The following is a 13,587-nucleotide window of genomic DNA, read 5'->3' as shown; positions in this document are numbered from 1 at the left end:
CACAATGGAGGACCTACAGACAGAGATGGTAAGTAGACCTGCGTGAACAGTAACCGCCTGCAACAAAAATGTGATGGCACTGAAAAACTGAAGGCGAGTTAAGGGCAACAAGGGCACCAATTTCTTAAGAAGCAGAGTTTTATGAGCTACAGGTCACATTTTTACATCCAAAGAAGAATTATGTGGTATTCAGAGGCAGGCAGGCATGCCTAGCTCATTTTCCTCTTAGTGCTATGACGCTTATTACATTTAAATATTTCTAGGATGCTTAAAATTATGGATAGGCCTACAATGGACACTGTGCCATCATGTGTAGGCAGATCAGTTTTGATTGCAGAACACATGCTCCATGTGGTTTTTTGCTTTCTATCTTGGGCTGCTGAACATTTATTTATAAAAAGAAGGAATCACATACACTTTTAAATATTTTCAGTTAACAGATCAGAAAAATACTTAACATCTCATTTCCAAGCAGAACCTATGGACATATACCAGCAGGGCAAAAATTAACCTCTTGACAGCAGAGAGTGTAAGGACTAATCAGCAGGAGAAAATCTAGACAGAAGTGAGTTGCAGCACATGTTTTAGTGGCAGGGATTTTAAGAGATGGGTCAAATCTGGCTGAATCTGCTTGAAACTGTGAAAAGTGTGCAATTAGTACTGTTTTGCACCATTATCCGCATTCTGTGTACCAACCAGTGATTTGCACACAGACAAATCTACATACAAGTATATTATGGAAGAAGAACCTCCAAGAAGTTTTTCACCTCTGTCAGAATTTCACTGAAAAGAGTATCACTGTTCTAGAATTCTCCGTATTGGGTTAAATTACACTGGAAATGGTAACTGCTTTTGGACTCTGTTTTTTAGACCAATAACTCTGAAGGCATTACTTTAATTCTTACTGTATTCTGTAACATTTTCCAAAGCTACCTCTGTGTAACAACCAGCTGCTTGAATGCAGAAAAGAAACTCACCATTTGCTTTGTCTAAGTCCAAATCTGTGCAGACAATGGTACTTGTAAATGGGAGCAAGTTACACAATCACTTTACTTTTTTTTTTCCTTAATTGAACCCTAGAAGAATTCTAAGTGAAGAAGGATTTCTACTGTAACAATTTTAAAATGCAATTATCATGAAGCAATTTTGTGATGGCACAGGTAACTAATTTTCATCTACATTTCATTGAAAATTCTTGATACATTGCTCAAATGGCATTTGAAATGTAAGAACAGACATTTGCACCCATGCGCACTAAGGAGTAAAAGACTTGAGAAATCACCTAAATAACTTCAATGTGCCAGCTTAAATTTTTCATAACTGGTGCCACCATTGACAGGTCTGGGACCAAAGCAGCAGGTCAGGCACTTGAAAGTAAGACACGATAGTCTGCACAACCGCAGTAATTAAAGCACACCTTAGCCTTGCCCACAGCGAGGACTGTTAGCTGTTTTACCACCAGCAGGCTAAAAATATGTCTAGCAATTGTGGCAGTGCAGTTACAAGCTGTAGGTAAGTCTTCTGGATGTTTTTAATCAACATGTTGTGTAAGCCTGTTCGGAAGAGGAGGACAGCCAGCTTTTTCAAAGGAGCTCCAAACTATCTGGACAGATTTTCTGCAGAACTCAGCTCACTTCGTGTGCTGAGCTTTCTAGGAAATCTGTTCTTACTTAGCTTGGACGCACATATACCTCTGTATGGCCTCCCTCCATAAACACTTGGAGCACTCCTTGCACCCACATAGCTGTGCTGGTAGTAAACCAATGTAGGAAAGGAAGTAGTAAAAAAGCTTCACAGTGATGCAGCACTGTTTGTTCCTTCAGTTTTATGCAGGTGTGACATGTTTGATGCCACAGAAGGCATAAAACGGGGATCCTAATATAAAGAAGCAGATCCTCCAGCATGCAGTAAGGCACAAGCAAAACCAAGTCCTTTCAGCACATAGGCTATGTATATTAACCAATGCTAATTCAAATTTCAAGGTGCTTCCTCATGATCACAAAATAGGCATTAAAGGTGACAACCTCGAACCATTTTTATCAATTCCTTCTGAAATTCTGAAAGCAATTCACCAAGAGATCTTGGACACTTGTGAAAGTGAAGAGACACAAAAACTCAGAAATGGATCTGGCTGTGCAGTTAAACAGAAGCCTTAGTTTTGTTGCACCAGGAATCTGGTTGAGTACCCTGCCAGCTCAGATACTCAAGACCTGTCCGATGTCACTGAGAGCTTTACCACTGACTTCAGAAGGAGTCCCAGTTTTCACCTTTTCCCTTCAGCAATTGCTATCTCAAAGGTTTATTTTCTTTCTGTTATTCTGTACTCCTGCTAACTTTGTGGGGTTTTTTTTCTTCTTTTCTGTTTTTTGTCCTTGCACTGATCAGATTGTAAGTCATACCAGGCCACCCAAGCAGTGTGACATTTTGAAGAGTAATTAAAGATAAAGGGGGGGCAGCCCCCCTTTATATGTACTTTTTTCCATTTATTTACATTTACATATTTATTCATGATTTAGATCTGGCCTGAAAACTCAGTGAGACATGGGATTAAAAGGAATGAAGAGATAAAAAAAGCCTCTACAGAGTTCTGGAAAAAGCCAATCATAAACAGGGTTGGGGTAGAGAAGCAGAGTCCAGATTGTCATTAGTCACAACAATTATGCCACACTGAGATGTAAAACCCACTGAATCTGAGATGAGTTAGTTTATGATTGTTAGAAACCCTTAACTGCTGTATGGAGCCAATCATCAGTACAAGGTAGTGGTTCTTGTATGCAGGCAACTGGGATACATTGTATGAATCCACATCTTAATTTATGGTGGCAGAAGTTCTTGCAGAAGCTGTACTGCTTAGTTAACCCCACAGTCACCTGATTAAACAAAGAGATTAATGGATTTCTAAGTCCTATTATAAAACTAGCTCAAATCTGTAAAATACAAAAAATCCTTATTAATCTGTAGTAGAAAGTATTCACAGACCACACCCTTTTCCCTCTGTCACCAACCTCAGTGTTATGCTCCTACAATACTCCTCATTGATCATACAGCAAGTATATAATTAATTTGAGAAGTCCCGAGCTGTAGTGACACAGATGTGACAACCTTAAAAACAATGCATGCAAAATACCTCCAGAATGCAAAGTTTTGTTCAGCAGCAATATGGGGAAAAAACAGCTAGAGGTTTGGATATTGATTTCTTATTCCTGTGTCACTAACTGACATGGGTCTCAAGCTGTGGGTTAAGCTGTGATGCCGGAGGGAGGCATCTCTGTCAGCAAGACTTTAGTGGGAACAGGACTGGCATCAGCACAGAACCCAGATGGCTCAAAGCCAAAGAACCCAGTGAACCTTCTCCTAATAGTTCTGTTAAATACTTTCTGCTTAGCAACAGAAATTATTTGGAAAATGAGTCAAAACAGCTAACAAAAATAAGGCAACAAAATTAATTTTTATATATACATACATATATATACATATGTATGTATCTAGGAAAACAATCTATTTGCATTGTCTACTTTTCACATACAATAACTTATTACCACACTAGAAATATACTCTGGGTAACGTCAATGGGCCAAATTCACCTCCTTTACCTTCTATAGTGTTGCACCTGCATACAGCAATGATGGATTTGCCACTTGGTCCTTCTTGACGACAATACTACATCAAATGCAGTATCAGAGAATACCCATTGAATGTCAGATATCACACCATTATGAACTAGAATATCTGCTTGCTTTTTAGATTACAGTAAGTAGAGTTTATTGCTTCTAATGACCAGAAGGTACCTTATGAAGACAGCATAGATGTTGATAACACTTTTCATATACTGTATTATGGATCTTGGAACACTGAGATTGGCAGATCACAATCAGTAAATTATTTTTCTTTATTTGCTGTTTGCATTTTGATTTTGCTTTGCTGAATGCACATGCAACTAGTGGATTTAACTCTGTGCCAGAAGTGATATGTCAAAAACATTTAGGAAAACTTACTGTTTTGTTTTGTTTTACTGAAGTCAGGCATGAGTGGCATGCAGTAGATTGTAAGGAAAAGCAAAAGGACGTCCATTTCCAAAGGATTTATAATCTCCATGCACATGTAAAATGTCTCTTACAAAAATTGTTAACATTTGTTAAAAGTGTGCCTTTTTGCCTCTTTTTATACAAGTGTACATGCAATTACCTGTCCGAGCTAAAACTATTTACAAAATTTCATAATACAATACATCTTTTAAAGTGAATAATACATGAAAGGCCAATGTTTTCTGTCATTTTGTAACACTGTACAAGATTAAAAATAAATAAGGCATTATAATACAGGTTTATCACAAATTAAAAAATGTTGGTTTTCACTGTAATACAAAACTCTAACTTGAAAGAACATTATGGCTAAATAGTCCTCCTGCCTGGGCAGAACTCAGAATCAGAATCTGGACTTGCTGATGTAAAGAAAACGCTTTGTTTCTGCTACAAGCAGGAATTCAACACATGAAAATGAATCACGCTACTTACTATGTGTTCAGACTCCTCAAAGCACTGAAATGGCACAGGTCATATACTGTTTCCCTTAGAACAGTGATTCCCGAGTACTTTCTTTTGCCTTACAGATAAATTACAGGCAAAGTGTGAAAGAGATTTAGGCGCATGACCTACTCTCGGTTACAGTGTTGTAAAATATTCAGTTCAGTACTGACGCGAGACATTGGTGTAACCCAAAGCAGAACTTGGCCTACAGATGCTCAACTCCTGACCTTCATAATCGTGATTTCTGCAGGCCTTGTGGGTACATAAGGGATGCAGATTCAGCCCTAACGAGCTGAAGCTTTTGACTCTCAGTCTCACCTAGAGAAAGCAAGGGAGAATTTGCATGTGTTTTAGTGAAGACAAGGGAGTGCAACTTGCCACAGTGGGAAGCAGCTACAAAAACCAACGCATTTTACAGGCTGGCTAAAATTGCTTTCTAGTCAATGCAAATGGAAAATGTTTGGAAATATCTAGCCAGTAATTCAACTGAATGCCAGTTTGTAATCTCAGCAGAGGATAATAAGTAAAAAATTATTTAAAGATAAAGGTAGCATAGAAACACTTTGAAATTAGCTCCCAAGACAGTGAAATCTGAAGATCTCTGATACTTATCTCCTTATATAAAGAATGAAAGACTTCAATTATTACTATTGTCTGAAAGAGAAAACGTGCAAACTGATGTGAAATATTGTGCTTGCTATTGACAGACATTGACATGCCAAAACGGCATCACTTTGTTGTAGGGCTCATCTCTGTTAATTGTTTCAAGCTAACAGCTGCACAAAACAGTGAACAGAAGTACAGGAGGCTATTCTGCCCACAGTGCAACAAGTTACTATCCCCATTTAAACGTGAGGGACTTTTGGGTACTGTGGGGCAGAATTGACTCCTTGCTGGGGCTACAGCAAGGTCACCCAGGCAAAAGTTACAAAGCTTGATCAGAAATTAATAAATGCAGGATAAGAAATACAACTGCATGCATTAAGGTGGACACAACCCAAATCCCACAGAAATCCAAGGAAATCCTTCTGATGATTTTCAGGGATATTGGAGCAGGCCACATATCTGCAGCCAATTGACAATAAAAATTTGATGACAAGCTTCTATAATTTGGCAGAAAATGTGCATTTGTGAGGTTATCAGTAGTATTACTACTATCTCTTTCCATGTATACAACTTACAGAACATATCAAAGAATGCAGAAGAGCAGAGAGATTAAATCTGTCATTTAAAGCTATCACACGAGAGCAGAAATAAAACAAATGTATACAGTAAAGGAAAATGAGGAAAAATGATACAAATAGGGAAGGAAAACATAAAGGCAAGAGCACAGCTTCATTATATCATGATTTCGATGGGCATTTAATTTTCCCTGTTGGAATGGCTGCTGAACACTGCCTTTCATTTTCACATGGCTTTTTACTAATTTGTGCCTTGGCTGAACTTTCTTCATGATTCTGTACTATTCAGTCCAGGAGTACACAGTAAAATATAGTTTTCCCCATAGTAAAATCATCAACAACAACCACAACAAATATGCAAAAAGTGTTAACGGTAGGACTCAAACAAAGTCTGGAAACTGACTCCAAGTACGCCATCACTGATGCTGTAAGCTAGCACAGGCACACTGGACAGGCTGCAGCACCAAGAAGCCATCCTGGTCCTCTCAACCTGCTCCGGAGGCACAGACCTCCTGCAAAAGGACCGAATGAGAAGCTGATGATGAACTGCACCTGTCTGGTCCTTTCCATTCAACATGGAAAACTTTCTTATAAAAGTCACGTGTCTCATTTGGCTGTTGGAGGGGAGGGTCAGGCTTAGAAAAACTTTGGAGTAATTCTACTTGCACCTGCTAATCTTTTAAAATATTAAAATGAATAATCCAAATTTACCTTGCTATATTACCTTCCACTGCCATTACTCCAGGACTAGGCTGGGAATGAGTCTGGGAATGAGAACAGTCCTGAAAGTATTAGCACAGGGGACAATTCATTTCTGCTCACTGTCCATTTAGTGATAAAAGAAACAATGGCATTATGCCCATATCTTGCACCTATTAAAAACAAAGAAATAATTTCATTGTAAACTTTTGGGGTGGGTCAATGGCTGTATTTGGTCTACATGTTCATGTATTACCAGATCTACTGCTAGGATCTGAAGATGCTTTTAATAACAGTACCTGTAAAAATAATGTTTTATTATTATTTTCAGTGGAATTATACCAAATTCACTGATTCAAAAACTGTGCAACTTGGGCTCTTTGTGAGTGGAACTGAGTGATTAATGCTATTGCACATAATGCTTTCCATTTTGGTTAAATATTTATCTTACTTGTGTGATGATTTAGTTCTTACAAGCCTGTTAGAAAACATAAATATGCGGTGTGCTTTACATGGATACCACTTATTCAGTTTAATTATATAAATATTTGTTCTTTTAAATCTGTATTCTCTACATGTATTTATTTAAATGGCTTTGAATGCCTCAAACCAGAATTAAATTATTCTAGAAGAATACCTGTGACTTGGATAGCTGTTAGGGAGATAAAGAAATGCAGTGACTTTCCACAGATCAGCCAGGGTGCATACACCTAGTACAGGTGGGAAGCAATTCTCAGTTTTTTACAGTCATTTTAATCACAACCCTAATTTTGCTAGCTTTGTAATGAAGCACCTAGCTGACATGGTACATAGAAATTAATTAAAAACCCTGCTGAAAACCACTGGAGTTCCACAGCAGCCTGATAATGGCTTCATGGAGACGGGAAACTCCTGCAGCATTTCTTTAACCATTTGCATCTGTTGACACACTATTTGCCCATATACTTTTAACACAGTGACTGCTCCAGAGCAAATACTGATTGCAGGAGAATTGTTCAGAATCTTCTTTCCACTGAAAACAGTAATAAATAGGCCTACCGAAGGGAAATGTGACATCTAGTGCATGCAAGTTTTCTATTGTACAATCTGGACAACTTGTGCAGTCTTGGGTGGGTTTTTTGGGTCTGATTTGGGGGGGGGGGGGGGGGGGGGAGGGGTTTTGGTGTTTTTCAGTTAAAAGGAAGTTTTTCATGTTTTTAAACAATGTAAAGTTTTGCTTCTCTTTTGGAAAGCAGTGAGACTGGTTAGGTTGTGCATCCCCATCAGGACAGTATGCCACCTGTCCACAGAGCCCATGTCACTCGGCAGGATGACCTCCAACTGCCCCCTCCTCGAGTACAGAGCTGCACTCCACATTTCACATCCAGATCAGTGTTTCAAGATGAAACCATGAACAATAGGATGTGGACTGCAATAAAGAAAAAAGCAGTCAAAATATGTTCCCTTTTATGCAGATTAAGAGCAGGCCTCACTCTCCTGGCACGTTTACCAGTGTGCTCCTCATTTGGGCAAAGTTTGACTGCGCTTGTTTCTCAGAATTATAGCTTTCTATAATTGTACAGCTTTGAAAAGTGAGCCTGGGTAGAATCAAGATATAATAAAACTGTGGAATAAATTTAAAAATCAATTAAGACATAAGACTATGTTGGCAAACACACAAATGTCACAAAGCTAGCAACAGCATGTTTGTCACCAGTACAGGACTATTCTTTGAGCTGTTTAGAAAGGTAAAGCTAAATCCTGGAACTGAGCCACAGGACCTGTGCTGTTTGTAAAAGCCTGAAATAATATCAACCTTCTACTCTTCAATAAAATCAGCACTGTACATAAAGGAATGTTTCTATATTGCATAAGCATATTGCTGTGCTTGCAGGGTGTCTCCTCTGTCTTGCACAGAGTCAAATGCCCTGTGAAGAGGCAGCAACTTCTAAACTCTACCACCCTTTTTTTCTTTTTTAAATGGAAAGAATATATATTGTTCTTCTGCCAAACCTTTAAGCTCTGTGGTTTATCTACTTTATATCCTAGTGGTATGGTTTGAATTGGATTATTTTTTTTGAAGTTTCTGGAGCATGCAAGGAGAATTTTAAAAACCATAGGGTTTAGCAATTAGCTGAATGCAGCCTTCATTATTTCTGCCATTGACAGCACAATGGACACTGTTGTCATTGCTTTAACTCGTGCACTGGGAGCACAGTTTCTCTAACTCTTGCTGTAGCCCTGGAGAGTCTCCAGTTGCCCCACACTTCACAGCTAAATGCAGTTTAGCTAATCCCAGACCCAACAATGCTGGCTGTGACAGAAAGAGAAATCTCTTTGCTATGTCATTGCAGGTGGATGTGTAAATAAATACATATTTTTATGTTTATCTCTATAAATCTCTATTAAGTCTACACAGGACTGTATATGTGCATATATAGATTTAAACATATATATACACACACACACAAATAATTGCTTGCACGTTTATCTCATTTTTTTCATTTACCCTTTAAAAATGCCAAGAAAATATTCCTCATTTCCAGAAAATCAGGTTTTGACTTTTCCTAACAGAATTGCTAGCCCTTATATGTTCCATCCCAAGAGTTCGTTACGCAGTCCCCAAGTTCTCTTTGGTTGGATTGTAGTGGTCCTTGGTTAATGCCATGGCCTATGACCTCTGATCTCTTGGTAAAAATTCAGGCAACCATTGCTCTCCAAGTTCACTGCAAATGGCACAACCAAATCTCCTTTGCTCTACGCCTCCTTCACAGCTGGCACAGAAGGAAGATAATGCAGTGTTTGATTTGTGTGAGTAGCAGACGCTTGACCAGCTCCAAGCCCAGCTTTTACAGTAAAGCTAGCAACTGAGGACACCGACGGACAGCTGGTGCCCAGTTTTGTTTGAATGTTTGCTCTCCCGTAAGGGTACATTTTCCGCTCTAAGTTTAAAGACCGTGTTTGTGAATTATTTCCATCGGCCTTTCCTTCCAGGAAATAGGTCAACATTTCGCCTTTTCCCTTTACACTGACTTTACCCCTGCACACAAATTCATAACTGCACCTTTTTAATATCCGCTGAACTTCTTCTGTCACCTGAAGACAGGGAAAAAAAGAACTATTAGTTATTCCTGTTCATATAAGGTTAATCCTAGAGCTGCTCACCCCTCCCCATTTTACTTCTCTGTCATGAAATATGTATAAGCAGAATGAATTAGCACCTACTGTTGTTCTCGGGCTCACTTAGAATTTTCTTAAGGAATTAAAAATCACTGACCAAACTGGAATCTAAGAAGCAGAACTTCTGGTCTTGAGCTGAATAATTACACAGCCAGAGTAAGCTCCGTCCAACAGAAATGTGTAACCAAATTGTCCACTGTTGTAAGCTGGATCGGTTTCAGTGATGTTAATTTACTCCAGAAGGAATTTTGATCCGTGGAGACTAGACAGGTATTTTGGATAAAGGACTGCAAGGGTTCATTGAGATTTTGAGAGGTGCAGCATAGCTTCTACCCAAGCTCTAGTAGAACAACAATGTTCTCTGTCTGTGTAGCCTCTCCGATCCAAAGTATCCAAGGCATTTTTAAAGCTACATAAAATGCAGCAGGATGCAAATGGACATAGATCCTTTCATTGTAGTCCTTATTCAGGCAGAATTCCTACAGCACAAGGACTGGCCCATGCAGTGTTGGCATTCCCAGGCTTGCCTCCAACTGTGTGCAATGCAGTAGAGAACTCTGTTTCTTCTGATGGGAAATAATTTATTTCAGGATTTCATTGCCTCCAAGTAGTGAAGCATATATAATGGAAAACACCTATACCTCTGATGCTTGAATCATCTGAAGAATGTTGTCCTTTTCAGAAGAACCACAAGATTGAGTGAGGCTGCATTTTCTAAGTGGTCTTGAAAACATAACCACGTATAAACAGGAGGTATGTAAAGATTGCAAAATTGTCTCAGAATGCACTCACCTGAATTTTCCCCTGCACTCCAGTACTATCCATCCGGCTGGCAACATTTACAGTGTTCCCCCAGATATCATACTGTGGTCTTCTGGCTCCAATGACTCCAGCCACTACTGGCCCAACATTAATACCTAAAATCAAAACAATGAGTTTGGTTTCAAACACTACAGCATATTATCCAAGGGCAACATGAATCCTGCAAAATAGATCTAACGCAAGTGCCTTAGGATTTTTCTGGTCATAGGACAAAATATATGATAAATTAATGCCAATTGGACTTCTGTATTTGTAAGAGGTTTAGAAACAAAATGAAGACCTACACAGAGGTATCTTATTGGAAATGCAATATGACAGACAACATAAAAATCTGGCTCATCTGTGGATTTTCTTCTTTTGTTTGTTTTAAGAAAGAAGAAAAGCAGTGGTGGTGCAGAGTTTAGCTGTAGAACAATTCAGGACAAACTGTTAAAGATCTTTAATTGTTTGCTACGACTTCCACTGTGGTTGCTCATATAAAGACTTTTAATGGAGGTTTTCCAAGTGGAACAGAAATAGTGGCATGGAAGACACAAGGAATGGGATAAAAGAAGCGTGTCACATTGGTTGTCAGTACTAGAAAACTAAGATCAGGGAGACACTCGAAGAAGACAAGAGTATGTGAAAAAGGTTCAAGCATCTTTTTTTGGGAAAACCGCAGGGCTTGATTCTATATTTTTGACTGATTTTGACACCTTGTTTGGAAGATAAAAGAGGATGTTCCTTCTTCTAAGTGCCCTGAAGAGCTGCAGATGCTAAACCCTGCATGAAGTTCTGTGCAAGAGATTTCCCTGGCAAGTTATGCAGAAGAAGGGGGGTTAGATATTTGTCTTCTGCCCCTTTGTGAACATAGAAAGACCAGTTATAACAGAATTCAAAGAGAATTTGGGGTTTATAATTATTAAGAAGTACAGGAATGCAAGAATGTATAACTCTCCTATTGCTACCCTTGATGTTTTTGGTCTCAATTTTCAGCTGCTCGCATTCTCACTTTTCCCCTTGTCCAGCTCATTCTCACAGTTCATGAAAATATATAAAGAAAGAAGGTGGAGAAAATGATATGTGTTAGACTGTGCAATGAAATGAGAACAGCGGTGGAAGTACCATAGGAGAGGAGCAGGATGCAGGGAAGGAAGGGAAGAGGGGAACTTTGCTCTCTAAGAAGGCTGGGAGAAAGGACTCAGAGAGATAAGACATGTAGTAAGATGTAAAGGATTGCATGGGAAGGTTTGTGTTGTGAAGGCCAGAGGATTTGATTTGTTGAAGAAAACAGGACTGGCTGAGGAGATTTGGCATCTGTGGACAAAAAGCTCCCATCACACTTTTAATGCCAACAAAGCTTTTGTAGATGCAACTTAATAGTTAAGTACAGTCAGACCCAGTTTTCAGCAGTTTAGCGATGCAAAACAGTGTAAGCACAAGACTGGGTACACTAATAATACTGTATAAAATTATTGGTGCAGTTTCCTTTTAGAGGTGCATAGATTAAGCAAACACACTGGAATTGGACACAGTTATAATTTCTTAATACTGATGCTCATCATCCAGCCTGCTGACCTTCTACATGGATGTGACTCTCCCGCTAAAGGAGGCTTTTCAGTTTTAATCATGAGTGCAGGACAGGTAGTCCTTTGCAGACAGCATAGGGAAAGCCAACAACCAACATTGTTCTCCTTGTGTGATAACTGTAGAAACGTCACTTACCAACTCGTAGGACAAAGTCATTGTAAGACTGATAGTTGATTTCATCAAGAACGTCAAACATCTCTATTGCAAAATCTGCCAGTGTACTCAGATGGGAATAAATTGATTTTTTAGCCTAGAAACAAAATATTATTTCACATTAGATTTGTATGGTACTGAGAGGCAGGTGAAATACAGAAATAAAAAATAATGAAAGGCTCAGTCTGGATGGCCTAGGAAAAGAATCTAACCCATTTTGCTGTTTGTGAAAAGAAACTTTTGATGGTGGCTACAGCACATGCATTCTTTTCTCAAGTACTGAATTATTTTTGTTGGTTTGTTTTTTTTTTTCTTCTCTCTCTCTTTTTGATTTCTGGGAAGAATGGAAAGCAAAGTTCCCGTGGTAAAGTGGTTCTGTTGCTAGAGAGCTGCAGATGTTTGTTGTGAGCGTGGCAGGGAATATAACCTGCTTTATTACAAAACTGCTTTGCCTGATGATTATTAATAACTATAGTTTCTGCCCTCTTCTCCCCTTGGGGCGTTTCCTAGCTCTCAGCTCCATGGGGTGCATGTTCCCATTGACAACATTCCTGTTAGGTTTAATGCTGTGAGATGCAGAACACCTCTATTTTCTTTCCTTTCCAAGCAAGCTGAAGTGAGTTGCTATAAAACATATCTAAATGAACTAAAGCAAAAGAACCTGAAGGGATCAAATGAAATGCTGAAGTATCAACTCGTTAAAAACCCCAAAACATAAGAAAGTAATTTTTACAACTTCAGGCTAATTGTTGATTCCAAAAGTTAGCTGGATTCAAGCATAATTACTCAAACTCAAGGAAGAAATATTTGCCACAAAGTAGTAAAAAGATATTATCTGTAGATATGGAATTTCTTAAGCAGCATATCATTAGAAAGTGGAAAAGAGAGGTTTGCATGTTTGTCCTGTAACTCATGTCCTTCCCCCAGGATCTACCATTGGCTATTTAAAGACAGGTTACTAGAATAGACCTTTAACCTGATTCAGTATGGTTGCTTCTATGTTGTGCTATAATTTGAATAATAAATATGAATTCTTGAACAGAATTGCAAAGTGAAAGTGGGCTAAAGGTAGGATATGGTGAAAGAAACACAGGGTCAGTGGTAGTCTAGCTTCATTAGGGTGTTGCACAACAGGGCTGTGGTAGCTGGCATGAGATGAGAGCTCGCTGGGTTTTTGTTATGATAGTGAGATTTTATAAATGGGGTACTTGACAGTTGCTGAGAAACCTGAGAAACAGTTTGCTTTATTGGGTTCAGTTTGCACGAGTTCCTTCATGTGGCTGGGAAATTTACAAAAATTGAAGTGCTAACAAAAAATTATGAAAGTCATCCTTGGGCCAGTCCCAAATTTTAGAAAGGATAATTTTATTTACCTGCCTGGGTCTCTGGGAGTCTGCTTCTTGCAATGTCAACTAGCTCTACTCTTTTCCAGCCTCCCCAAGACAATGGAAGAACAAGAATTACATTTAAAGAGCTGA

At 38.8% G+C, this 13,587-nt stretch overlaps 1 protein-coding gene and 1 long non-coding RNA gene across 4 annotated transcripts in view; one reads left to right on the top strand and one right to left on the bottom strand.

Annotated features, from left to right (window-relative positions):
- ADCY1 (adenylate cyclase 1) overlaps nucleotides 1–13,587 on the bottom strand; it is a 187,963-nt gene that overhangs the window by 12,674 nt on the left and 161,702 nt on the right. The window contains exons 18-20 of one of the 3 annotated variants that reach the window (XM_074830264.1): nucleotides 12,092–12,206; nucleotides 10,358–10,482; nucleotides 7,515–9,481 (exon numbers count right to left, since the gene is read on the bottom strand). In XM_074830264.1, the coding sequence (XP_074686365.1) occupies nucleotides 9,143–9,481; nucleotides 10,358–10,482; nucleotides 12,092–12,206 (579 nt within the window). In that variant the 3' untranslated portion in view covers nucleotides 7,515–9,142. Of the gene's footprint in view, nucleotides 1–7,514; nucleotides 9,482–10,357; nucleotides 10,483–12,091; nucleotides 12,207–13,587 lie in introns of those variants that run through there. The other 2 variants (XM_074830272.1, XR_012623927.1) reach the window with 2 other exon arrangements.
- The window catches only part of LOC141925766 (uncharacterized), a 35,775-nt gene that overhangs the window by 237 nt on the left and 21,951 nt on the right, over nucleotides 1–13,587 (top strand). The gene's annotated exons all lie outside the window — the stretch shown is intronic.

Source organism: Strix aluco, chromosome 1 (assembly GCF_031877795.1).
Source record: "Strix aluco isolate bStrAlu1 chromosome 1, bStrAlu1.hap1, whole genome shotgun sequence".
NCBI classification, from domain to species: domain Eukaryota; kingdom Metazoa; phylum Chordata; class Aves; order Strigiformes; family Strigidae; genus Strix; species Strix aluco.
This window is presented reverse-complemented; position numbering and strand designations above follow the sequence as displayed.